Source organism: Nanorana parkeri, unplaced genomic scaffold (assembly GCF_000935625.1).
Source record: "Nanorana parkeri isolate BGI_ZX_2015 unplaced genomic scaffold, ASM93562v1 scaffold1813, whole genome shotgun sequence".
NCBI lineage: Eukaryota > Metazoa > Chordata > Amphibia > Anura > Dicroglossidae > Nanorana > Nanorana parkeri.
Genome location: NW_017308081.1, coordinates 192,520 through 220,443, shown reverse-complemented (window position 1 = coordinate 220,443; position 27,924 = coordinate 192,520). Strand labels below are relative to the sequence as shown.

Genomic DNA, 27,924 nt, shown 5'->3' with positions numbered 1-27,924 from the left:
ATCCTGTCACGGCTCTCTGCCGTGACAGGGGGAGGGGCTGGATTCCCCTCTCCCCGCTCCGATCTGCCAGCGCTGACTGGCGGAACGGACGGGGCGGGTACAACTGGCTCTGCCTCTAGATAGGCAGAGCCAGCTGTCACTCACGCAGCTGGGCGGATCCCGTCATCTAAGTCGTGATCCGCTGCGGCGTCTCAGTATACCGCGAGCTGTAGCTTGCGGTATACTGAGCTTAGGGTGACGGGAGGACGCTAGTTTGTGTCCTCCCGTTACCCTAAGGAGAACTATGGGGAAAAACTCTGACCCCATAGTTCTCCTTTTAATCTATATACAGCAGGTACTGGGCTGGTGCAATAGTTAGCCAGCTATTGTCCATTTCAAATTGCGATAGCCACCTGGTTATTGCACCCGCCCACTGCTTGCTGTGCCCTCCTCCCCAACGTGAAAGAAAGAGCTAGGGGATCCTACTAACTAATTGATAATGAGAGTAGTTGACCACTATTATCGATTGGTATAGATTAGTTGGTTGCAGCCCTACTGACGGTGGGGTCTAGGGAGTTCTACCTCTATCACGTACTTGTCTATTGATGTTTTGAGATCTCTGGTTCAGTAAGCGGTGCAGGATTATTATATAGTGTTGAGAAATAATTGCTGAACATTTGGAGAAAGAGCAGCAGAGGCAATAGCTCACCTGTGGAGTTTTTATAATTTTGGCAGTACGAGGGTGGAGAGATTTCGCTTGAGAACTTCTGCATTTATCACCATATTTTTATAGAAACTAGCCATGAATTTTTCCCTTTTAGTTTTTGGGGCCCTGGTCATAATGTGGGAGAAGATCTAGCAGATATCCTAGGACTCCGCCCGCCCACACCCCCAGAGCTGTCCTAATCTAGGGACGAAACTTCAACTCTCAGAAAACTGCAACTGGTATAAATAACTTTTTCCTAACCCTAAGGAAACATTTGCCAGGGGTGACTTTTGGTATTCATGATGTGTTCATTACAAAATTGTCTGGGTTCCTCTAGGCTACTATTGCATATGATTTTTTTATATTTGCCATGTGCAGACCATGAGTGGACCCCTAGTGTCTCCTGGCTACACGTTTTCTGTTCAAAAAAAAAAAAGTTCTTCATTCCTCGTTTTACTAGTGGGTCCGCACCATGCTCTTCCCCCTGCACTGGTGCCACCATCTTTCTAATGGAGGCACCTGTGCGCACTCGTCCCCGCAGTGGCTGTCTGCGTCTATAGACACACACAACCCTGTGGCAGGCCACGCTCCTTCCTTTGATGGCAGAAGGAGCCTATGGTTCCTCTGCCATCAGTATCCTCCCCCTGCAACCCGGAAGTACGGAGGATCGCTTCGGGACCAGCGGCAGGGACGAGCGCAGCTGACAGGTAAGTCTGGGGGGGACTGGGGTAAAAAAAAGGTGCTGGGCTGTTTTTACCCTAATGCAGTGAATTAATTAAGGTAAAAAACGCCCAGACCTTAATACTACTTTACTCTTGCAGTGCAGGGGTAGCCTCACTACAAGCGGTTAATATTTGATTTGCCTGGAGGTCTTCTTTAAGCTACTGAGGCATTTTGCAAGAGTGGTAGGGAAACGAGGAAAAACCTAGGAAATGGAGCCTAAAGTGTAACTGCTGGATACATGGAAGCATTATAATATTCCTATACAATATTTTATATCAAGCTGACTAAAAACAAAACAAAATGTGGTCCTGGACATAGTAAACGTTTGTACAAACCATACCTTCGCTTTTATTTCATTTTTATTTTTTTGTTCCACAGTGGTGGAAATGTGTGTTTTTCACCTAAAAATTTCACTTTTTACTGTACACCTGAGATTGCGGTTCCTTGGGAACAGTTGATGAACATGCTTCAGCAGTATAGGTAAAAGTTGTAGGTCTGTGTATAAAGGCCCTGCGTATATAGGCCCTGGGGACAGAGGCAAGCTTTTTAAATACTTTTTTTAATTTTTTTTATCTGTGACTTTTAATAACACAATTTGCAGTATATTGTGCTTGACTAAAATGTATTTTATCTGCTGTGACTTTTTCCCCCACTTATAATTTGATGTTATGACAGGGGAGGTCATGTGATGAATTATCTTTCAAGTTCTGTCACAAATCCTAAATGCGATACGAAAGTGATCAAATTTGTCCTTGAACACTTGTAAGTGCTAGACCTGCCCTGAAAAGCAGCACACGCTGGCTAACCACATAATGAGTGGTGAAAAGAATGCTGGAGCTGTTCAAGCTGATTATTGCCAAATAAGGCACAAATAGCTGACCAAATTTGGGCAAATAACTCCCGACAGCTTCTCCTGTGCCTTGTAATTTGCAGCATGACGCTTCATTCTCTTAGTCTGGCTGGATGGTGGCTGCATTTTTCTCACTGCTCTCTGTAGTAAAGTATGGTATACCTACTACGCTACTAAAACTGGCTTCAAAGCTGAGTGTTCATATTAAAATATTTTCTTTGCCATATTTGTATTCCTGTTGTTGTAGATAGCTTACCACAGTCTTGTAAAGATGTCCTCTTAAACATAAGTGAGAAGTTGTAGGCTTTTTTTTTCGCTACCGAGATGTTTTACTAGAGAGGTAGGGAAACAGGAAAACCTAGGAAATGGAGCCTAAAGTGTCACCTGCTTGCTATATAAAAGCATATGTAATACTTCTATAGAATGTTTGATATTAAAGTATTACAAAAGGCATGGTGTTTTTTTACTTTAATGCATTCTTTGCATTTGAGGTAAAAAAAAAAAAAAAAATCACCCAGTACCTTTTCTATGACCCCTGCCTCCCTACACTTTGGCTCCTCGCCTCCTCTAATGAACACAGCTAGGTGTGGGCACAGCCAGGAATGAGCACACATGGGTGTCTCCTCAGCAGCCAGCTAGTGCGTGTGTGTGTGTCTGGAAAACATGGAAAAAAGTGTAAAGAAATCGAATTAAAGCACCTCTGTCGCTCCTCTTCTCTTCTGTCCTTTTTTTTTTCTCCCTCTTTTTTGCACTGAATGTTATCAGTTTACACTTATCACTGGCTAATAAAACAAAACTTTGTCCTGGACATAGTAAAGAAAGGTTCGTACAAACCCCTTTTTTAAGTTCTTTTTTTTTTGTTTTTTTTGTTACACAGTAGTACAATTGTAACTTTTTAGTGTACAGCTTCCTGAGATTGCGGTTCCTTGGGAACAGTTGATGAAAATGCTTCAGCAATATAGGTAAAAGCTGTAGGTGTGAGCATATAGGCCAGGGGTGGACAACTGTGGCCCCCCAGCTGTGCTTTAAAGGAGAACTATGAGGAGTGCTTTTCACTCACCTCATAGTTCTAGCAGACCTGTGACAATGAGACTGTCACAGGTCGGCTCAGTAGATCGGGAGGTGAGCGAACACATACCGGCGCTCGCTCAGCTCTCGATCGTGTCACGGCTCTCTGCCGTGACAGGGAAGGGGCTGGATTCTCCCCTCCCCGCTCCGATCTGCCAGCGCTGACTGGCGGAACGGACGGGGGAGGGGGCGAGTACAGCTGGCACTGCCTCTAGATAGGCAGAGCCAGCTGTCAGTCACGCAGCTGGGCGGATCCCGGCACAATTGTCTGGATCCGCTTCAGCTGCGGCGTCTCAGTATACCGCGAGCAGCAGCTCGCGGTATACTGAGCCTAGGGTGACGAAAGGACGCTAGTTTGTGTCCTCCCGTTATCCTAAGGAGAACTATGGGGAAAAGCCTTAACCCCATAGTTCTCTAACTACAAATCCCATCATGCCTGTGGTTGTCAGTCTTGCAATGCCTCATGTGACTTGTAGTCCCACAACAGCTGGAGTTGCCCGCCCCTGTTATAGGCCCTTACATGATTCTGGAGTTTCTTTAATCAGACTTCATAAATGGCAAAGTTGCCAGTGATGGACAATATAGCCATGAGATATATATTATTTACTCCCATAATAACTATAGCAGTAGTGCAATTGCACATATGCAGAATTTATATAAACACCTGTCTTGGCTTGCATCTAACTAATGTGTATAAAAGGAGTTAAGCGGAATTAAACTGAAAATAAAAATTGCGAGCTTGCAGGCTCTGGCAGAAGAGACACACCTGTTCATAATCTTCTTCAGAATGTACGTGAGCTGCGCTGCCCAGTGTACATTCTCTGCATACCTCGGTGCCTAAATTGGTGAATTTCTTGTGTGCATGTGTGAGAGTTGCAACATTGCGGTTCTGCCGGTCAAGGAGGCCAAAGATCTTGAATCCAGAAGAAGGCAAGCAAGCAAGTGGAGGCGAATTTAGTTCTGTGTGCATATGGGCATTTTATATTAGGCTCCGTTCACACGGGCTGATCAGGAGACGATCCATGCAAGGATCCTCTCCTGATCACAGCAGTATGGAGCGGATGTCGCCACTGTGATATCTGTGTCCTCCATGATGCGAGGGAAAAAATGACTAATTTTTACCAATTACTGAATGACATGTCTGTCTATGGGAAATCGGATGTAAACAGACATTTTGTCCGTTTACATTCGATTTACCCCCGATCCGGCACGATCTGGTCTGGCAAAACAGATCTCTGATCCGTCTGTTTTCCCAGACCTGGCCGGGGTAAGCGGGCATAAATGGACGCCCGTCCGTTTACACAGGAGCTGCCTATAGACTTGCATTAGGCATTCGATTGGGTCCGCCTGAAAAACTGACAAGCGGACCCAATCAGGGCGGCTGTGTGAAAGGGGCCTTAAAGTATTTACATATGCTTTAAGCAGATCTCCAACTGAAAAGCACTGGTTCCCTTTAAAAAAAAAAAAAAGTGGGCATTTGTTTCAGGTGTGGTATTTTGTGCCTCAATTTTTATTTAGATAGGGCCCTTTTTTAAGTTTTTTGGGTGCTCAAAGCGCCACATTCTTTTTGTTATTGACCATCTATTCTTAGAGCTGCCTTTTGTGTGCGGTACCCTACTGTATTGTTTAAAAGAGAAAAGTGCAAGAACAGTGCACCTAGGCTACCTTTATATGATATCACTCATCACATTCATCTACTTTTAATCCCTGATTAAAACTGTCCTGCTGCTGAACAATTTTAGGGCTTGTGTACACCATATCTGGAGCAGTGTGTTTTTGACATGTTTCGGTGCATTTATTCGTTTAGAATGGGCTTTTTGGTGCAGTACAATGTGTTTGCATGCAGCTTTGATGCTTTTAAATGCGTTTTAGTGTTTCAGACCAAAAAAAATAGTGCATGCAGCATTTTTTTCCTTGCACCAGAATGGACTGCATTGGTGTGAACAGAGCCCTGAAATACCATAGGAATACATTGGGATGCATTTCAGGTGCGGACAAAACGTTCTGTTCTGGACATGGTGTGAACAAGCCCTCACTGCTCTTTACCCTGCAGGATCCTAATTCCTGTAGTAAAACCTCTGCCTGTGCTCTTTGACTGTACTAAACTTGTGACTAGCCTTGCTATTGAAAATTGTCTTGTTGCATTCGAGTTTTACAATGTTGTCTCATCTGCTGTCTTAGGCCTCATTCACACTGCTTTAGCTCAGACGTACATGTGCGTGTGGCGCTCACGCCTCTATCGGGCCTTTCCCGGGAGGGACAGGTGCTGTGTGTAGGTTGAGGCTGGGGAATTTCTGTGTTTTGTATTGTTGTAAGCCTTCCCAATGTGCGCCCTGCTATAAAGGCCGGTTGTAGATTCATGCATGTACCATTTTTTTCTAGTCTGCTGTGTGTAGCAGCCTGTTCTTCCCTATGGGAGGACGCGGCCGTACGCTGTCATATGCACACCCAAACTGCACATCAGTGCGGGTCCGGGTGTCCGTACTTGGGTGCAGGCAGGATGGATCGCACTGTGAATGAGGCCTTAATTCTTGTTGTAAAACTTCTGCCTGTACTTTCTCAAGTACATTTCAGCCAATTCCGTCTGCTTGTCTGCCAGTCAAAGTGGGTCTTTTACGGCTCTTTAAAATAGTGTTGCTACTACCTAAATTATTAAAACTTCTGTTGTTTTTTTTTTTTTCAATTAATGATATTTCGGTGCTGCTTTTGCTCTATGTAAGTCAAGTCAATTGTAAAAGGAAAAAAAAATCAATTCCACAGTCCAATATGTGCTGCCAGTGTACATTATTGCCAATACTGTGCCTAAAAATGCAACTCTTTATAAAACCTCATACAGATTTAGGGCATCCCCCAAACATGGTTTAAAGCAGCGGTTCTCAACCTGTGGGTCGCGACCCAAAAGTGGGTCGCCGCCCCCTCTTGAGAGAGGGATGCGAGTGGGAACGACACATGAACAGTAGGTGAGGAGGTTCCCTTCCTGCCGATACTGCTTCACTGACTAGTACTACCAAGGGCCGTCTGTATAATTCGGCCAGGAGGGGGCCCATCAATGCAGGAATGCTGGCTGTGTTCGTTGTCTCGGCTTCCATTGTCTGCTCCGTCCACTCTGCACACTTAACTTTCCCGTGCGCTGTCACCAGGCTTCCGCTGTAAATGAGCAGCATGTCCTGCCCTGAGAGCCGCTCCGACCCCTCTAATCCCGGCCACCTATTTCTGCTGCTGGCCGCTGTACCTATTAAGGAGGCAGAGCCGGCTCCGTGTCATCTCTAAATTTTACCGCTGGGGGTCACCACAACTTGGCAAATGTTCCAAGGGGTCCCAGCCCTAGAAAGGTTGAGAACCACTGGTTTAAAGGATTTGTGTATTTTCAATGTTGCCCTTGAATTCACATGTACAGACCCTATCCCTGCTGTATGGTTGTTTTATTTTTTGCATTGGTACGTGTCCCCCATGGCAGTGCCCAGATTCTCATGCCTTTTTTATAAATGGTTTTCCTATCTGCAATAAAATTGCCAGAACATTCTAACAGGATTCACCCCCATAGACCTCAATGGGATTGGACGCTAAGGTCCTGTTTGCCTAATTTCCAGCGGGATTCGCTGAACCCTTGGTAAAATAAACCAGCGTTAATTTTGCCCATCAGAATTATGCACTCAGTTGCGGTAACTGCATTAACCTTTTACTCAATAGAGCAAGTAATGGAAAAACGTAAAAGTACTAATTATATGTAAGGTAATCGAAAGCACTAAATACAGCAGCTACAGAAAAAAAAATCCCATTAAGCCTTAAATTGACTCTATCACTACAACATCACTTAAATAAAAGGACCAGCCGTGTACTTTAACTGCCGGTAGCCATCTTGGTGATGCACTCCAGCAAAAAGGAGGGGACGTTCATCCGGGGGATAAGGTATGCTGCCAGGTCCTCTCCTTTTGTGCAGCTGTTGGGCTCTTGGTCCATGACTGAGTGCCCAACTTTTCAGAGGGGGTGACCTCAAAATGACTTAATTTGGCGTCACCCCCCTCTGATGGTGTCACCTGGTGAGGGGCCACCCCCCCTTGTGACACCACTGCACACAGCACATGACCCCCTAAGAAGCATTGGGACTACAAGTCCCAGCAGTGGTCCCCCTAGACTGTTAGAAGCGGATTTTAGAAGAAGTATACTTTAGAAGCAGTATACTTTAGAAGCAGACCAGGTTACAATGCAGTCACAAGAGTAAACAATACTGACTTTTCGATGCTAACAGCAGCACACTGCAACACAATGGAGGATGCTCATGTCACCAGTGTCCCCATCAGGGCCGGGTGGGAGAGGACACCGAGGGACAAAGGAGGAAATCTGGCAAGTTCAACTGAAACCCTCTCTACAGCATCTTACCGCAGGGTAAGCCCCCACACACCGCTGTTCCGTGTCGGTGCCCTCAAATCTCCGCTCGTGTTAGGTGATGGTCTCCAGATTCCCACCCCCATGTTGCAGAGATTAGGTTTTCAGCAAGGCTGCCATCAGGTCCCCAGCAAATGCGGGACCCCGGGCAGCCGCTTAATTTGAATGATTAGAGGGCCGGTAAAGCTACAAGTTCTTGTGAAAATGTCCCGTATCGCCACCGATACTAGTAAAACTACTTGTCCAAGGACTAAAGCGGGGGCCGAATCTACTTGTCCCTCATGACAATCTACTTGTCCTGATACAAAAAAAATAATTTTAACCAAAACCGTATTTAGCAGTGCTAAGAAGCGCTTCTCATTGGTCAGTGCCGTCAGGTGACTGCGTTGACCAACGAGTGCTTGCAATTTGCGAGCGAAATTCAGACTACATGGAACAGGTACAGATAGTACACCCGTACTGGTGGACGGGAAGGACCGTTTGCTGAAAGGTAAGTATAGTGGAAGGGAGATTTGTACGGGTAATTCCATTTTCCCAAATTACTTGGGAAAGTGAATTTACCCTTCAGGGTTGGTGCAGACTTGGGGATTCCCAGGACGTGCGATCGTGTGCGGTGGCATACAGCGGTTGCATCCGCATGTATGGGGTTACATCTGCGTGGCAATCGCTGAAAAAAAGGTGTACCTATTTTCACGACATGCACCGTGCAGTGTTTTCAACCGTGATCGCCCGCGGCGGTATTGCAGTAGGAAAACGCGCAATCTGCCTGCGGATGACTGGGGTGCCATTAGAAAATACGATCACGATCGGCGGTGGTGTGCGATTCCGTGACCACCCAGCCATCCGCTCGGTTTCGTGCACGATGACCGGGCAGTCACAAATCGCACACCACTGCCGATCACGCTGGCAGTGCCATTATTTTCTAATGCGTTTTCCTGCTGCAATACCGCCCTGCCCGTGCGGTTGCACACGATTGCAGTTGAAAACACTGCACGTTTATTCGCGTGCAGATGGGGGCAGTGGGGCTGGTTTTCATTTTTTCTGTTTTTATTTACTTTGTAAAAAAATTTCATTTGTTTTATTATTTTTACTTAATCGCCTTTTTATTTTTTACATTTTTATTTAGTTACATTTTTAATATTTTTTACTTTTTAACTATTTAAAAAAAAACTTTTTATTGTATTGCTATCACACGGGAAATAATAATCCCCTGTGTGATTAGCATTTGGAGGTGACAGGTACTCTTTATTGACCCTGTCACCTCCAACACAGGAGTTCTAGCACAGCACTGTTGCTAAAACTCCTGTGACAGGAACGAGCAGCGGCTGCCGGGGACAGAGGCTGGGGGAGGTGACAGAGCCTGTCACAGCTCCACCATCCGGCTTTGTCACTGCTCCACGCCCCTCGATCAGTCACGCCCTCTGCTCCGTCCCCATCTCATTCAATGCTTCGTCCCCGCTCCGTCCCCGCCTCCCGCTCTCGGCGCTCCATGCCCCCCGCTCGTAGTGCCGCTCTTGGCGCTCAAAGAAAGCCAGCCCTGCTACTTGTCCGTAGCAGGGCTAAAACAGTGCAAAAAACACTTGCCCGGTGCCCAGAACTACATGTGTCGGGCGATACGAATTCCACACCCCTGATCCCTACTTTCCAGTGAATCACTGCTGCGTCACTGCTCTTCAGCTGGTGCAGGTATTCAGAGGGGAATTTATCAAAACTTGAGCAGACAAAATCTGGAGCTGCTGTGCATGGCAACCAATCAGCTTGATTTGATAAAGTCCCCTTATTACTTCCGGGTCTGTGAATACCTACTACTTCTGCACGACGCAGTGTTTTTTCTGCCAGCTCATGCATCACTATAGGACACGTGAGCCAGTGGGAGAAACCTTAGCAAATTTGGTCTGCAAAATTTCTTCTGGGTAAATTCCTTGGTATACAAGTCTTAAAGCTGGTGGGTCATCAAAACAGCCATTCACTTAGAACCTCTAAAGGAGGCTCTTATTGGCAGCCCCTACATTCTTCTTAAAATGTCTGACAGGATTTATTGAAGCTGTTGTATGTGAGGTGGTAAATTAAAAATCTGTAACACTGTACAAAAATGCTGCCACTAGGAACATTGCTCATGAACCAAAACTGCTTTAGGTTTGGTTAGGTTAAAAGCAGTAATTCCCCGACTCGTATGCAATATACTAGTTCTAGAACTAGGAAACTCTTTTTTCTGAGTTACTGATATGGAGTTTGGGATCTGTTTGTGCTACAGCACTGTGGTAAAATGTGTTACCGCAACTTGCAGGAGCACGCAATTCATATGTTACGGTGCACGGCAACACATTGTATATATTGGGGGGAATTTATCAAAATTGGAGCAAATTTGCACTGCAACCGATCAGCTTCTCTGTCTCATTTTCAACTCTTACCTGAGCAAACTGAATAGAGATTCCAATTGGTTGCCATGGGCAACTGCTCCAGGTTTTGTCCGCTCCAGTTTTGATTAATTTCCCCCATTGTGTTGTACTACATTTTCTCCATGTTTTGGAGTATGCTACAACCTTCTTGTTTTGAATGCCTCTACTGCAGTGCACTGCCTTTCTGGGGTGACGTGGCCCGAGTGGGGGCAATTGCTTCTTCAAAGCCTAATCTTGGTGGTTTTCTGCTTCTCTTTTAATGCTGAAGTCCAGTCAGATATAAATACATAAATTAATGGAGCTTGGTAATCAGTATGTCAATGCATTTTTTGAATGCAGGCCATGTTAGAAGGTGACCTGGCATCTACCTTTTGCTGCCACTGTTCATCAGGGCTTGAGTTTGAGAGGAAGCAGTAGCACAAGGAGCCTGTCATTTCATGTTCCGACAAGAAGCATGCTGATAGGAAGAGAAAACAGAGAGATGAGCGCATTACTGTGCTGCTTCTTTCGGTGTCCAGTCACAGGCTGGGGTGGGTCTGGAACAACATGGTCTCGGAGGAGGTGGGTTGAATGATGCTGGCCATTAGATTGAGGACATCAAGTGGGAAATAAAAATTACTGCTGGGGAATGCTCTGGATTAAAGCTGAATGTTAAAACAAAAGCCAGTTTGCTGTTTTCATTATTAATGAGCTATTCATTTTATCTTGCTTTTCGCTGGGCTCTTTATTTATTTATTTTTTTTTTAACTTCCCACATTCATAATTACTCAAGGGTAGTATTGAAATATTTTGATCCCCCATGTTTGAATCTGTTTGCCAAGTTGAGTCAGGAAGGAATTTTTCCCTTCAAGGCAGAAGGCTAATTGTTGGCCACCAAGCTTAGTTTTAATTTGTAAAACTCGGTAGTAAAAGTAGTGGTGGCATCACTGGGCTGCATATCCAGCCTGTGCAGGAAACCGATTCAGGTGGGGCTCAGGAGGTCCTCCCATTACAGGCTGCCTTCAGAAATCTACAGGGGGCCGATACAGGACCAGTCCGCACATGGATAAAGAACCATGGCCAGTCTGTATTACAGGAAACTCCTGCACAGAGATAACGTGTAATGGAGTATTGCACAGATTTGGAATTAAACAAGAGACAAGTCTATGTAAGAACAGGGGTGTGGAATTCTATAGCCCAACGCCCGGGACATTTTCGGGTGGCGGGCGAGTAATTTTTTTTTTGTACATTTAGCCCCGCTAAGGACAAGCAGTGGGGAGCCACCGCCCGTTTTTATAGAAGTGATCTGATCACTTGTATGAAACAAGCAGCAATCTTGTCCGCCCCCTGCGATGGTTTTCGGGGTCCCCCGCTTGTCTGGGGGACCCGGGACCATGGCACATGAGCTCACCATAGAGCCTGTAGAGCAGATTAACGGCTTGTGAGCCCCTATGTGATAGGAATAGAAATTTAAGTGGTAAAAAATTAACAAATGTAAAAAAAAATAGTTATGAAAAAATACATAAAATATATGAAAATGTAAAAAAGGAAAAAATTAAAATCAACCCCTGCATGCAAATAAACGCACATGTTGGACATTGTGTGTGCGCGCGTTGAGTGCTGCCACCATTCGACTGTCTGCCATATTGTGGTAACCAGGCAGCAGAAACCGTAAGCTGCCCATACACCTTACAATTATCTGCAGATATTCTATGGTCAGATGGAAAAGGTGGAACAGATTCCTCCATCTTTACTTAACTGTGTGGCTGGAGTAATCTCCATCTGGGCCAATCTGTTGCACTTTTTTCATCTGACCACAGAAAATCTGCAGATAATTGTAAGGTGTATGGGCACCTTTTACATGCACAATGTGCAATAAAGGGTAAGTTCACTTTCCCAGGTAATATGGGAAAATGGAATTACCCGATCAAATCTGGCCCAGTCTCTGGTGCATCCCTAGTTTTGATTAAAATTTATTTTGTATTGGAACAAGTGGATTCGGCCCCCGCTTTAGCCTTTGGACAAGTAGTTTTTAAAAAAAATGTCCACTCCCCTGAAGGATATGCATGGCTTTCTATTTGGAAAATTTGTTTAGTCTGGATTTCAACTTGCATGTTAAGAAGCTAAAATCTAGGTCCAGCTGAAGAGCTATTCACAAAATGGTCTCCTTACTGCTCAGCAGTGGTTTATGTTAAAATGGCCTCTGAATTGTTTCATTGCATTTGAGATTGAATTTTTGGTTAATGGTACCAGCTTTGCAAATTGCTATAGAATTTACTTGGACTGGAAATGTGTAGACAATGAGAGGCATGTTTATAGATGCATTTTTTAAAATAATACTTTTACACTTTTTTGTTTTTACAGGCTTGCATTGATGATAATGTTGAGATGGTCAAATTTCTTGTTGAAAATGGAGCCAGTATTAATCAACCAGATAATGAAGGTTGGATACCACTACATGCTGCTTCTTCCTGTGGATATGTTGACATAGCTGAGTAAGTCATCGGCTTTTGGGACATTTTGTTAATCTAAAAAAAAAAGCTTGAATACCTTTTTTGATTACAGTCCCTTTTTAATGTTATACTAATTTACAAGTATACATAAAGGTTAAATCTGCCTTCCTCAATGAAACGGGGGACCTTAAAGAATGCCAGGCACAAAATGTCTTAACCCTTGTAGTGGGGCTACCCCGCACTGCAAGGGTTAAGTGCTCGTTTTGATCTAGAGACAAAAATAACAGTCACCTGAACCTCACAGCCGGCTGACTGTAAGGCCCCATTCACACCGGGGCGGTTCCACAGACATGAGCGATCCCATACATTGCTATGGGGACCGTTCATGCCACCGCATGGGTCCGCGCGATCCGAACCGCCTGAATTGCTCCTTGACCCTTTTTTGCCACGCTGATCAGTGCAGTTTCCATACAGCTTTCAATGGAACCTCGCTCTGAAATGCAACTAAACTCCCGAAACAGCCCTTTCAAAATCAGCTCGGAAACTGCGCTGATCCGCAACCGCCCTGGTGTGAATGGGGCCTTAGACCGGTCTCTTCAGCCTCTCCCCCTCCTCCCAGGCTAAGATCTTGTGTACACGTCCTATACAGTGTTTAGGTCATCAGAGTACCTTCCCTTTACTTCAGTGGAGGGAGATAGAGGCTGCTGTACTGTTGGAAGCATTGGCTGAGAGTAGGGATGCACAGAAATTCTGGCCGCTGAAACATAACGGCTGAAAATGGCACTTTCGTCAAATTGTGGTGCATCCATGGTTTCTCTCCCCTCCCCCTCCCCCTCCCCTGCTGGGTGCTGCTCTGTGTCCCCTCAGGCAGGAGAGAAACTGTCAAAGGAAGCCAAACAGTGTGGGGGAGGAGAGCTATGTGAGCAGCTGGTGTCGCAAGAGGCCGGGCTCTCCTCCCGCAGCGCCCCCCTCGGCTGTGTCCAATCAAGAGAGCGGTGTGAGGGCGGAGACAGCTGCCACAGGTAGCCGTGCTTTGCAGTGCGGGGAGGAGTCGGCTGTCAACATAGACTGCTCCCTGCACCGCTCGCTCAGCTGTGACCGCGAGTCAGGAGATGGACTGGGGATGGAGAGTGGGTACAAGCAGTCAGTGATCACTTGCCCCTATCCATAAATGAACCTCTAATCCGTACTAGTAAAATAAAAGAACTTCATTGGTTTGCTGTTGCTTTTGTTTAAGCAGATTTACAGCCCCATTGACGTAGGATTAGTGGTACTGAAGGTTTTATTCATTTCCAGCATGTGTTTTGAAATATGCAGTTCCGTTTTGGGTATGGTTTATATAACCAGCTCTTCTTCTTTTTTTTTTTTTTTTTCCACTTATTTAATTAGTCAAGGAGCAAATGTAGGAGCAGTAAATAGTGAAGGAGACACTCCACTAGACATTGCTGAGGAGGAGCCAATGGAGGAACTGCTTCAAAATGAAGTCAACCGTCTAGGTAACAAACTTGTTTGTTGCTGTGCATATTTATTTGGTGTAATAAACACATTGGATCTGATTTAGATAAGATGATACATATTGGATCTCCAACTGGAGAGCATTACTCACATTTCTGGGGAGGAAATGAGAAATGATCAGACATTTTCTTTCTACTGTATTTGGTAACAGCTGAAAGGAATGACTATTTTGTGAATTGTGTGGGAAAAGGTGGGTTCAGTTATTTTGGGTCTTGCTTTGCAATATTTTCTACACTCTTCACCTGGAAAAGTTAGATAGAAATTGTAATGTTATTTCAAATAAGGACCTAGGATAATCCAATGAATGCAGCATTTTCTAGACCTGGTTATAGGTGAGTGAACTTTTTATGTTGAAATGTTACTATTTTCTGTGGGCCATAACCTGTTGTAGCCACACTACTGAGCATGTTGCAAATGTGTTTTGGTGTGCATTAGCAATTGTTTGCTAAGAATATATAAACCCAACTACAAAGCTGTAATATATTGATGCTTCTAAGCCCTCGTTCACACCTGACCGTTTTGTAGTGCGTTCTACGCTCGACGAACGCTCTACAAAACAGGCAAAAATATAAATTGCATTGTAGTCAATGCCCTCGTTCCCACCTAGGCGTATTTCCGCCCGTCCCTGACGCGGCTACAAAACGGCCCACGCCTGAAAAGGTCCCAGGACTACTTTGGGCCGTTTTGTAGGGCGTTTTCCATTGGGATACAGCCAAGTAGCCTTTGGAATCGCAGTAAAAAAAAACGCGCGACAGACGCGCATATTACAATACGCCTAGGTGTGAATGGGGCCTAAGTCCTTGTGGTGGCTTTATTATTGTTTTTTATTTTAATGTGTTTTACTGTTTTAGCAAGTGCATATCTATATCTTGCTAGAATTGCAATGTTCTTGGATTGAACAAAGACCTTAAAGAATAACTCCAGGCATATGAAATCTTAACCCTTCCAGTAGGGCTACCCCCACAATCTAAGGGTTAAGTGCTCATTTTGTCTAGGGAGCTAAAACAACTCCGATATACTCACCTGAACATCTGACCTGGCTGGCTGCTATCCCCCCGCTCCGGTGGTCTAAGAACCCACAAGTCAAAACGTCCAAACCAGTGTATTAGATGTGAGGACACCGAGGGACATTGCACTGCCAGAGCTAAGGGAGAGCGAGGCTGCAGGGACTGGTCTAGCAGCTATCCTTTGGGAACTGCAAAGCAGTGTTCCTCTGTGTAATAGAGATTAGTAGTGGAGGAGGTGTTTGTAGTTTGGGAAAGGAGTAACCCTGCAAATCAATTCCTCTTACTGTACAGTTTCTTTACCTTCTCTTTTAGCCCTGCTGTCAGTGTTTTGGAGGTATACTGATCCTCTTGGTTTGGCTGGACAGATATTTCCACCTGACCAGTGGAAAATCTGTTTGTGCTCAATTGTCTTGACCTCCAGAGTTCATTCAAATTGCTCCAATGCTATCAGCTGCACTTGAGTGATGAATGTAATCCTTTCTCATAGAAGAGGAAAGGAACAGGCTCGTTTGCAGAGTGTTTGCAAAGAGTAAACCTCCCAGGGCATAAACAAACACCTAGTTTCCTAAAGCTCCCTTTGTCAGCAACGGTCAGGAATCACAAACAAAGTAATGCTCAAAATCAAGAGCACCACTTCTGATATCCTTTATGGGCAGTTCCCCACCCCAAAAAATGTCATTTTCCAGCAAGGCACATTCACTTTAACCACTTCAAGACCAGGTGTTTAGACCCCCTTCCTGGCCAGGCCATTTTTCAGTATTCAGCGCTGCAGTACTTTGAATGACGTTTATTCCGTCATGCAACGCTGTACTGAAATTAATTTTATACCATTTTTTGAGGACAGATAGAGCTTTCCTTTGGTGGTATTTAAACACCACTGGGGTTTTTATTTTTTACTATAATTAGGAGAAATTACAGAAAATTTTGGAAAAAAAAGTTTTTTTTTACATTGTTAGGAAACATTTATTATTACCCAGTTTTTTGGTAAAATATAAAAGATCGGGTCACGTCGGGTAAATAGACACCAAACATGTCAAGCTTGAAAATTGTGCGCACCAGCGAAATCGCAGAAAACTACCATACCCAAAATTGGCCATGGGCGACGCTTTAAAAGCTTTTACCGCTCATCAGTTTAGTGTTATCAGTGATTGATGGCCCTAGACGTATTGCTCTCACTCCGACGTTCGCGGCGATATGTAACATGTGCGGCGTAATGGGCGCAATCTTTTTTGCACATATGTGAGCGGACGCCTAAAGACGCCCGCTCAGATCTAGAGAGCTCGGGCCGGCTGTTTTTTTTACTACGGCTGGCCCGGAGGTGGTTAAGCAGTGCACTCTGACTGTGCAATCTTTGTACAATCAACTTTAGATTTACCAGAACTATGTAATATGAGCACCTACCTAATCTATCTAATCCATTTATATCCAATCAGGCAGGCCCTCGCACTCCGTAGTTTTTGGTAGTTGTAAATGCGATTGTACAGTCAGATTGTAACAGGTGGTGAATACCTGAATGGAGCCTGTAGCTGAATGCCTGCGAGCTCCGATCGGCTGAGAATTTTCCAACCGGTTCCTTCGATCAGCTAATTGAGGGATACCATTCAGAAGGGTGCCGACAGCAGCACCCACTGTGCAAATTACAGCCGGTTCATGAAAAACTGTCTGAAATGTGCTGTCTGCACCCTTCTGGACAGGAATAAATTGCTTTTCCCCAACTCATCACCGTTCCTTTTTTTCATTCAAGATCAAACAGTGCTGACACAGGAAATTGTAACCTTTGGGCTATACTGCTGTGTACAGGAGGATTCAAACAAAACTGATGGCCAGCCCAGGATAATCCCTCCCACTTCAGCATGCCTCATTTTTTTTGCAAGTGTCCTAGGAGGATTTTGGAGTACCACATCCAGACCCCTTTTGATTGGACATGCAGGGTGTTTTCCAGACTCTGATCATGTAAAAGTAAGCTGTGGAGCTGCTTCCAGGTCCAGAACACTTGGCGTTGCTTCAGCGCTTGCTTAAAAGCTCAGTAAGTAGGCTAGTCAAGCCAAACATCGAGAGACCTCAATTATCTAGGTTACAGTGCCTTTAATTCCCATTCTTGCTTATTTTGCTGCAGAAAGGTTTAACGGATTGAGTTCTGACAATCTGCTGGTGGAGTGTATACAGAGCATCTCCCAGCTGCTACTCCTGCTTGAAAAAACCACATGAAACTTCAATCTGATCCATTCCTACTGTCTGCCTATGGTGACTTTGGTCACACCTGGCAAGCAGGCACTCTTCTGCTACCTAGCCTTTAGGTTCAACACAGGCGTACTCCATGCGGAAGCAGTGCATGCTCTGGTGGCTCTGTGGGATGAGTACACCCCATATGGATGTATTGGCTTCTCATTCCACCATCTCTAGGTAGCTCAGGCAGACCTTAATTTTAATTTTATGGTCTCAAGGATTGGGTTCCAACCTTCTCTTTAAGGTGTACTCTACTTGATCTGTGGGGTCTTCTTGGGCGTTTTGGTGATGAGCAACTTTTCCCAGATTTTTAGGGCTGCCACCTGGTCTTCTATTCACCTATTCTCCACGTTCTACCAGATGCACATTGTATCCTCATTCGGGCCCAAGTTTCTTAGGCAGCTCTTTGAGCTGTGTGCAATGTTGAGTTCTGTGTTTTTCATCACGAGACTGTTAATGTTTTATTGTTTTGTCCACCTCTCAGTTTTTGAATGTCCTAAAGGTGAAAGAGTTCCTAAGTCCCTCGAAGGACAAAAAATAGGATTTTTGCAAAATCTTTTTCTTGGGAGTCTATAAGGGACACATTTTCCTTTGTGTTGTGCTACAAAACTGAGGCATGCTAGTAGTAGTAGGAGGGGGTTATCCTTGGCTGTTCTACAGTTTTTTGTTTGCAAGTGTCGTGGGCGATAGTGTAATCCAAAGGTTAAGAATTCCTGTGTCCCTTAACCACCTTATGTCCGGTCGTTGTAACTAAATATCTGGATGGTGGCTGTCTAAATGTGGGTGTACGTTTTCAAACGTCCTTTCTCCTTTTCCCACTTATGCGTGCCCCACTGTGCATTCACAAGCGGGAAACAGTCATCAGTTTAAACAGCCGGCATGGCTGGTACATTCAAGCAGTCGGGCAGCTGTAGTATGTCGCCTATGGCCAATTTTGGGTATAATAGTTTTTTTGCGATTTTCGCCGGTCCACACAATTTTAAAGCTTGACATGTTTGGTGTCTATTTACCCAACATGACTCCGTCTTTTATATTTTACCCAAAATTGGATAATACATGTTTCATAACATAACGTAAGGGGAATTGTTTGTTTTTTTTCCGCTACTTTTTCATTATGTAGTAAAAAAAAATAAAACCGAAGTGGTGATTAAATACCACCAAAAGAAAGCTTTATCTGTCCCCAAAAAATTATTTAAAAAAAAATTATTTCAGTACAGCGTTGCATGACTGAATAAATGTCAAAGTACCGCAGCGCTAAATACTGGAAAATGGCCTGGACAGGAAAGGGGTTTAACACCCCGGTCCTCAAGTGGTTAAAAAACTCTGGGCATATTAAAAATCTAACCCTTGCTGTGGGGTTACACCTGCACTGCAGGAGTTAAGTGCTCGTTTTAGTCTAGGGTCTAAAATTAAAAAAATTACTCGCCCAATCTTCTTCCCACCTGGCTGCTTGACCGGTCCCTGTTTTCAAATATTACTCACATTCCATATTTCTGATCATGTTTCATATTATACCCATAACCATGGTGTAACATGAAACATGGTTACATCCACAGCCATATACCCCCCCCGCAAATGTCCACCTCCCCCCCTCCCAGGGTCCTTCTCCCCGCACAATTCTGTATATGTTTTGAAATTGGCATGGCTGTGTGGACAAAGCATCTGACCAGATCTGTGAAGGGAGAGACTAAAATTTCCATCTGCCAGGGTGGCAGAGGAACTCAGTTGTCAATGGAGTACAGTTGCAGTGATGTCACTGCACTTGAAGCCCTGTAACTGAAAGCTTCGAGGATAAGTTCACAGGAGCCGAATATGATCATGGTTGCAATTCTTTGCAGACTCCAATGCAAAAAAATCCATAAATTCCCGCACATTTTCTCTTTTTAATTTAATGAGTGTGCATGCATTTATTTTGCAAGAAGTGGTCTTTAATCTCATCTCCGCACACTTCCCGAGCCTCCATTCGCTTTACTTTTTATCTTTGAGTACAAGCAGTGCACATTATTGCAGTCACATCCTCCAAACATCCCAAACTACAGTGCCCAACCTACTTTGTGTCCTGCTGTCAGCCTGAAAATGGCAATTTCATAAATGGGATGGCATCTTTTTTTCTCCCTTGCATGCTGGTGCTAACTGTGTTGGCAATTATTACTGTAGTTTAGCTCGTGAGGCCGCTGAGGGTGGCTACGTATGGGACCAAAGAAAACAAAATAAGCCATCATAACCTCAAAAGGAGAGGCAAAGAAGTATATAAATATATTTTTCAGGGTGTGCTGCCTGACGCTGCCATTAAAAGGTTATATAAAATATACTTTTAACTGCCATCCTGGGCTGTTAGAAATTTCTCCTCACTTCCTGGCCTGCTCACCATGGTTTTATCAGACAACAAGGACACAGACAGAAATACAAATCTGACCGTTCTTTCCTTGCCCTATTCTACTACACATTATTGAAGTGTTTTTTTCAGTGCGTGTTGCTGCTGGAGAATTCCCCTTCCTTTCTGGTAAAACTGTCAGCAGGACAGCAAGTGAAGGGTAATCGCTCTAATGGAGCACTGGATAGCAGCAAAACATTACAGATTCTAACCCTTTCTCACTCTGTCCAAAAGTAAGAAAAAAGTTTTTGGCTCGACATACTCTTTAATGGCTTTTGCTCATTCAAAGCTAATATTTCTCAACAGACACTAATCCCAGGGGATGCCCTGTTGACTTCTAAATATATGTTATGTTTGTGTTGAACATCATTTGAGAGGTCATGAGACAAAAAAGGGAAATAACTTCAAGATGTTTCACATCAGCGTTAATTGAAAGATTTAAAACTAATTTCCATAAAATCTAAAGATGTTTCCTGCTATAAGCTTGCATTTATATTTATTTATATCCCTGAAAACCTGTTGCACCATTAGAATATGTATTCAAACTAATATGAGGGGAATACTGTATTCTTCTCAGAAATACTAAGTATCAAAGCCCTGTAAATAACAAAAAATAACCCCTTGGTGCCCCTAGTTTCTTTTTAGTTTCTTTAAAGTTTGAAAATACTTTTAAAAAGTTAGAAAAAAATTCCTTTTCATAAAACAATTATAAGAATATAATAGTGCAGATGAGGCTATTAAAAGATGGGAGAAAAACATACCACTTTTTAAAATTTGTCCCACACTAAATTTGTATTTCACTCATTGTATTTCGTGAGCTATAACTCCCCAAAAAAACTGATATCCCACACATATGATATACCCTATAAATCGGGACAAAATAATTTATTATGAATTACTTTCTGCCAGCTACATTATGTACTCATTATTATTGCCAAAAATAATGTGAAACTAACTTTATTTTCATTTTGTATTTATTTATTTTTTTAAATAAATCTTGTATATGCATATGTCACATCAAATTAAATCCCATGTTCACCTTTAAAACACTGTATATATAATATGTGTAGGTGCAATGCATGAGGAAGATGGAAATTATGTTTAAACAAACGCATGGCAAAATTCCTCCGGTCCCCAAGAACGAAGAAACATTTTCTGAAGTCACCAAAGGGGTTAACCTGCTCTTTTTAGAACAGTGCGTCTACTTGCACTTTTAGATGCCAGTGGAATACTGTCCCCCCAAACTAAAAATATAATTGTCTGGCACATCTGTGCGCTCATTATGTTTTTGAAGGTTCAGATAAGGTGAGAAACTGTCATGCAACTGCAACTGTCATCCTTTTATGTCGTCCTTACCATTGCTAGTGAGTAGGGATGAGGGTGGAAATTTAATCACAATTAATTTAGCCTTTGGCAAAATTTCTACGACTTTGCTCTCCCTTTGGACTCCAATACATTTCAACAAAATGTATAAATGCCATTCGAGCTAATGAGAGGATTAATTTCTACCAAATTTTGCTAAAGGCAAGAGTCACTGCTCATTCAGACTAGAGTTATTTACCTAAAATCTTGTCACTATTTAAGTTTCATGCATAGAAAGCAAACAGTATCTGGTTCACATCTATTTTTAAATACAAATGCACTCATAAGTTCAAAAACATTAAATCTATACATTTATTTTTGAACACTATTATGCTAACATTTACCTGTGGCACTTGAATAAATGGTTCAGAAATTCCAAGAGGTGTGAAAGGTCACCCCTGTAAAATTCTATTCTATTAGAGAGTGAATTTTACAAACGGCTACTTTGCACGTACCCCCGTTTCCCTGAAAATAAGACCTACCCCGAAAGTAAGACCTAGCACTATTTTTCAAGATTCCTGTAATATAAGACCTACCCCGAAAATAAGACCTTTTTTGGTGATAGCAGGTGAACTTGAAGAGCAGGAGAGATGGTATCAGCCTGCAGGGACATACTGTATTTTTTTCAACTTTAGATTTTAATTGAATTAGAAAATATTTGCAATACAACAATGTTGACTACATTCAAAAATTGGATACAGGTTTGGTATGTTAGCACTTATAAGACTTATACAACATCATCTACTAAACCATAGAATTCTTCCACCTTGGGATCGAGAATGTCAAAATGGTCACAACGGAATGTAGCTGTAATTAAACCTCCCTATGTGAATCCCACAGTGAAAGTATCCATGTCAATCAACATTTCCAACATTGGAATAACTCTGAGAAGGAACATACTATACTAGAGGGTATCTATAAGGGAAGGGGTAGGAAAGAATGGGTGGAGGCATGACAGAAGGAAGGGACCATACATACAAGGGAGGGCATGGGATAAGGAGGAGCTATGGGTACGCAAACAAAGTAGTGGCACAACGTTAAAGGGACATACTGTATTAAGGGGATGACAGGGGACTCCTTCCGGCCAGCGCAGTGACAGGGAGCACTCCAGTACCATACTTCAACTGCTGTCCCCATGAAGGCACTGCTTAATGTAATGGTACTGTAATGTGTACCGGTAAATGGTACCGTACTTTACCACGCTGTCTGACGTCCCCACTGCTGTACCGTTGTCCCTGATGACAAAGGAAGCCTTGCGCTGTAGAAAGCAAGGCTGCGGTGGCGCAGGGAGCAGAGCAACATTAGCAGATATTTCCTCTAAAGCGCTGGTTACTGTGATAGGCAAAGTGACACCAGATGCAATCCGTCTGTGAAAGTGAAAGAAAGGGATCAGCATTACCCATACTGACCATTTTTTTGCACATTAAAAAAGACATCCCCTGAAAATAAGACCTAGTGTGTTTTTTTTTTTTTGGGGGAAAATAAATATAAGACAGTGTCTGTCTTATTTTCAGGGAAACACGGTACTAATAACTTCTGTGCAAACGTTTTAGGAAGGTGTGCAGAAAATGCTGTAAAGTAAAAATATTTTCAGAAATAAGTGTTAGTTTTTTTTATTATTAACAAAATGGAAAGTAAATGAACAGAGGAGAAATCAAAATCAAATCCATATTTGGTGTGACCACCCTTTGCCTTTAAAACAGCATCAATTCTTCTAGGTACACTTGCACACAGTTTTCGAAGGAACTTGGCAGGGAGGTTGTTCCAGGCATCTTGGAGAACTAACCACAGATCTTCTGTGGATGTAGGCTGCCTCAAATCCTTCTGTCTCTTCATGTAATCCCAGACAGACTTGATGTGGAGATCAGGGCCAAACCATCACTTACAGGACTCTTTGTTCTTCTTTACGCTGAAGAGAGTTCTTAGTGACATTGACTGTATGTTTGGGGTCGTTGTCCTGCTGCAGAATAAATTTGGGGCCAACAACACACCTCCCTGATGGTATGGCATGATGGATAAGTATCTGCTTGTATTTCTCAGCACTGAGGACACCACTGACCAAATCTCCGACTCCATTTGCAGAAATGCAGCCCCCAGACTTGCAAGGAACCTCCAACACATTATTGTACTACCCTCCAACAAACAAACTGCCTCCTGCTGCAGCCAAATATTTCAGATTTTGACTCGTCAGTCCAGAGCACCTGCTGCCATTTCTCTGCACCACAGTTCCTATGTTTTCGTGCATAGTTGAGTCTCTTAGTCTTGTTTTCACATCGGAGGACACAATTCTTCTATGAAGACCACTTCTGGCCAGACTTCTCCGGACAATTGATGGGTGTACCTGGGTTCCACTGGCTTCTGCCAGTTTCGTGCTAAAGGCACTGCTGAACATCTTCCGATGTCGAAGGGAATTAAGCATGATGTGTCTCATCTGCTGCATTAAGGTTTCTTGGTCGACCACTGTGCCTACGGTTCTCATCGTTTCTTTTAACAGGCAAAGACAAAGTTTTTGAAATTTTAGTTATCAAAGAAACCAATTTAAAGCCAGTGGAATATGATTTCCTTACTCTACAGACCTTAAGTAAACCTGTGCATTGCTTGCACATGGTATAGCCACAGGTTCATGCTATAGTTGGCTCCCATAGTATGTTATACTTTCCTTCCCTTCTCTCTCCCCTTTGTATGCCACCAGAAACTAGGTTAAATACCTTGTGTGTGTGTATACATACAGCGTAAAAAAAAATTTGATACTCTGCAGATTTTGTAAGTTTGCCCACTTACAAAGAAATGAAAGGTCTATAATTTTTTTTATCATAGGTGTATTTTAACTGATGGAGACAGAATATCAATCAAAAATCCAGAAAAAAAACACAAGATACAAATGTTATAAATTGAGTTGCAGTTCAGTGAGTAAGTATTTGATCCACTACCAACCAACAATAATTCTGGCTCTGACTGGCTATGTGGTACACAGATTAGTCCTGTCACTTTAAGAAATTGCTCCTAAAGACAACTCGTTATGTATATAAAAGACACCTGTCCACAGAATCTCCTTTCTTCCATTCAACCTCACCACCATGGGCAAGACCAAAGAGCTGTCAAAGGATGTTAGGGACAAGATTGTAGACCTGCACAAGGCTGGTATGGGCTACACGACTATCGGCAAGATGCTTGGTGAGAAGGAGACAACTGTTGGAGCGAATATTCGCAAATGAAAGGAATACAAGATAACCATCAATTGCCCTTGGTCAGGAGCTCCATGTGAGCTTGTGAATGACCACAAGGCAATTGGGACCACAGTCACCAAACAAACCATTGGTAACACATTACATCGCCATGGATTGAGATCCTGCAGCGCCCACAGGGTTCCCCCTCAAGAAGGCACATGTAGAGGCTCGTATGAAGTTTGCCAATGAACATCTAAATGATTCAGAGAAGAATTGGGAGAAAGTGCTGCTGTCAGCTGACCAAAATTGAGCTCTTTGGCATTAACTTGTGTCGCCGTGTTTGGTGGAAGAAAAATGCTGACTATGACCCTAAGAACACTATCCCTACAGTCAAGCACGAAGGTGGAAATATGCTTTGGGGCTGTTTCTCTGCTAAATGTACAGGCTGACTTTGCCGCATTGAGGGGCCAATGGACGGGGCCATGTATTGTAAAATCTTAAATGAGAATCTCCTTGTCTCAGCCAGAACACTGAAGATGGGTCATGGATGGGTCTTTCAGCATGACAATGACCCAAAACATACCGCCAAGGCAACAAAGCAGTTGTTGAAGCGCATTAAGGTCATGGAGTGGCCTAGCCAGTCTCCAGACCTTAATCTTATTGAAAATGTATGCAGGGAGCTGAAACTTCGAGTTGCCAAGCGACAGCCAAGAAACCTTAAGTATTTAGAGAAGATCTGGACCAAAGACCAAAGTGAAGAGAAGAGTGGACCAAAATCCCTCCTGAGATGTGTGCAACCTGGTAACCAACTACAAGAAACCTCTGTGCTTGCCAACAGGGGTTTCTCCACCAAGTACGAAGTCATGTTTTGCTTGGGGAATCAAATAATGTTTTTACTTGCTGAACTACAACTCAATTTAGAACATTTTGTATCATGTGGTTTTTCTGGATTTTTGGTTGATATTCTGTTATTTAAAATACACCTATGGTAATAAAAATTGTAGACCTTTCATTTCTTTGTAAGTGGGCAAACTTATAAAAATCTGCATGGGATCAAATAATTCTACACTGTACCTATGTATTGTTAAGGCCTGTGCCATTCAGCTTTTGTTCGCTTACAGCGAATTGTGCAATCGTACCGCTACGGCGAGGATTTAAGTATATTTATGCACAGTGTTCTTTAAGTTAAAATCTTCATCGTGATTGTTAGTCATCCTTTAAATACGGAGTTGTTTCAGCTTTTTCTTTTTCTTTTCACTGCTGCATTTAGGTATTGATGTGGAAGCAGCGAGGAAAGAGGAAGAAAGGATAATGCTTCGAGATGCAAGACAGTGGCTAAACAGTGGCCAGATAAGCGATGTTCGACATGCAAAATCAGGAGGCACAGCTCTGCATGTAGCAGCTGCAAAGGGTTACACTGAAGTTTTAAAGTAGGTGTACAGAATTTAGAACTATGGAAATAATTAGACTGTTATTACTGTTAGTGATTTTTGTTTTATCAGTGGTGTTTAAGGGGAACATTTTTACCCATATTAGGGTACAAATTTAACCCTGGTTAGGTCTGATTGTAACTAATGGCTCTTTTACACTTTTGTGCGGAGGTAATGTGCATTGGTGCAATGCGGTGTCATTCATTCTGAAAAGCACCCCAACACACTTTACTAACTTGCTTTGCAGGGCATCGTATAGTGTGCTACCAAAAAGCTACATGTGGCTTTCTGGTGCATTTGGAAGCCCATTCAAATAAAACATTTTAATTTCATTTTTGTTTTAAAATTTTGATTAATATGTGGCTTATCAGAATTTTTTTCTTCTGTTTTTTATGAAAGCGTTATATGTACAGTGGTACCTCGGTTCATGAAGTTAATTCGTTCCACGATTCTGGTCGCAAACCGAATCAAATTTCCCCATAAGGTTCAATGTAAAATAGGTTAATCCGTTCTGACCCCTACCCACGTGATCGCAAACCGATTTTGGTCGCGAACAGAATCACGTTTTCCGATAGGGTTCAATGTAAATGAGGTTAATCCGTTCTGAACCATATGTAAATTCATTACCACTCTGCAATTTCTTTTTACCACCATGCTTGCTCTGCACTTTCTTTGGAGCCATGCTGGATTAAATAAAACTGTACTGAACAGAAGCGTTCGTGAACCGAGGTATTACTGTATAGGTTAATGTAGTAATCTTAATATAAATTCACTTTTAAATCTTTATTATTATACAGTATTTATATGGTACCAACAGTTTGTGCAGCTCTTTACAAAATGGAGACCGTAAAGTAGGGTTGCAACCAACTAATCGATTATGAGAATAGTTGTCAACTATTATCAATTTGTTGGTTGGATCTGGCAGGATGATATGAGCGGAGACTAATCAAGCAAAACTGAGTGTAGAGAGTAGTACAAGACTCAGAGGGTGGAAGATAGCTGTGCTTGATTGCAATATTGTATCACGCATGATTTGAGTAGATCTTTTAGGATCTGAACTTTTAAATATTTTTCGTATATATAATATTTTCACTTGTATTACACTCTTGGGGAGATCTGTATGGAAATTTTAACTTGCAACGTTATAAATAATATTTCTATGTTTTAGGATGCACTTTGAGACTTCTAGACATTTAGACATTGTAGTTACAATATTGGTAGCGCTGTGCACTTTTTATACTACACATTTGCTATTGCACCTTCTAGTACAGCAGCTTCCTGCACCCATATTACTATTGTCACCCATAGTGCAGAATAATATCTATACAGGACTTGCCATGTTGCAACACAAATGGCTCTTTCAATGCCATTCGGGTATTAAATTTCTCTGGTCATAACTTCATTTAATAAAAATCCAGAACGTGAGTTTAGCACCTTTCCTTGACGTGTGTGTATGTGGGCCCTTTCTCTGTATTTTTGGGTTCAATTTAAAAATGGATGAGATGTTCCATAAAAATTAGTTGACTTAATTTTTCTTTCTTTTGTAGGCTCTTAATTCAAGCAGGTTATGATATTAATGTTAAAGATTATGATGGTTGGACGCCACTTCATGCAGCTGCCCACTGGGGCAAGGAAGAAGCTTGTAGGATCCTAGTAGAAAACCTTTGTGACATGGATACTGTCAATAAAGTGGTGAGTCTTGTTATTGTAGCGCAGTACGTTTTTCTGTAAACTTATATTGTATTTAAGGGTCTTTAGGGGGTACATATAACATTAGTAAGAACACCATTGTATCATGGGACTTTTCAAGATAAACCAGTAATACGTCATAAAATCGTCAGCATGTCGGATCATATATGGATCAGCATGTCAAAGGTTAAGGCTATAAGACCATTTCCAGGTCGTCTTATGTTCCTGTGACTAAAGTTGCAAGTATTAAGACATTCAAGGGTCCATGGTAGTGTAGCCAACCTCCTGTGGCCACAAGAGGAAAATCAACTCCAGATTAAACAGAAGGGTGGTACAAATAGATGACAAGATGCAAGCAGAGCTCCAAGGTCAAGGTACATAAACGTTTGATTGCACCCTTTAGCTTTTTGAGCTACAGTGGACTCAAAAGATAACTCCAAAGTTGGGGGGCAGGGGGAAACAAAGCCACACTGGAATTATTAAAATGCATATTGACAAGCCACGGCACTTCTGGGAGGATGTCCTTTTGACAGATGAGACAGGCGCTTGTTGGCAAGCTCAGCTCTATGTTCACTATTAAGCTTTAAAAAAAAAAAAACACTGTACCTCTT

At 42.8% G+C, this 27,924-nt stretch overlaps 1 protein-coding gene across 1 annotated transcript in view; it reads left to right on the top strand.

The window, feature by feature from the left end:
* The window catches only part of PPP1R12A (protein phosphatase 1 regulatory subunit 12A), a 99,328-nt gene that overhangs the window by 32,070 nt on the left and 39,334 nt on the right, over window positions 1-27,924 (top strand). Inside the window, exons 2-5 of the mRNA XM_018571708.1 lie at window positions 12,455-12,586; window positions 13,922-14,039; window positions 25,465-25,624; window positions 27,172-27,316. Of these exons, the coding sequence (XP_018427210.1) occupies window positions 12,455-12,586; window positions 13,922-14,039; window positions 25,465-25,624; window positions 27,172-27,316 (555 nt within the window). The remainder of the gene's footprint in view (window positions 1-12,454; window positions 12,587-13,921; window positions 14,040-25,464; window positions 25,625-27,171; window positions 27,317-27,924) is intronic.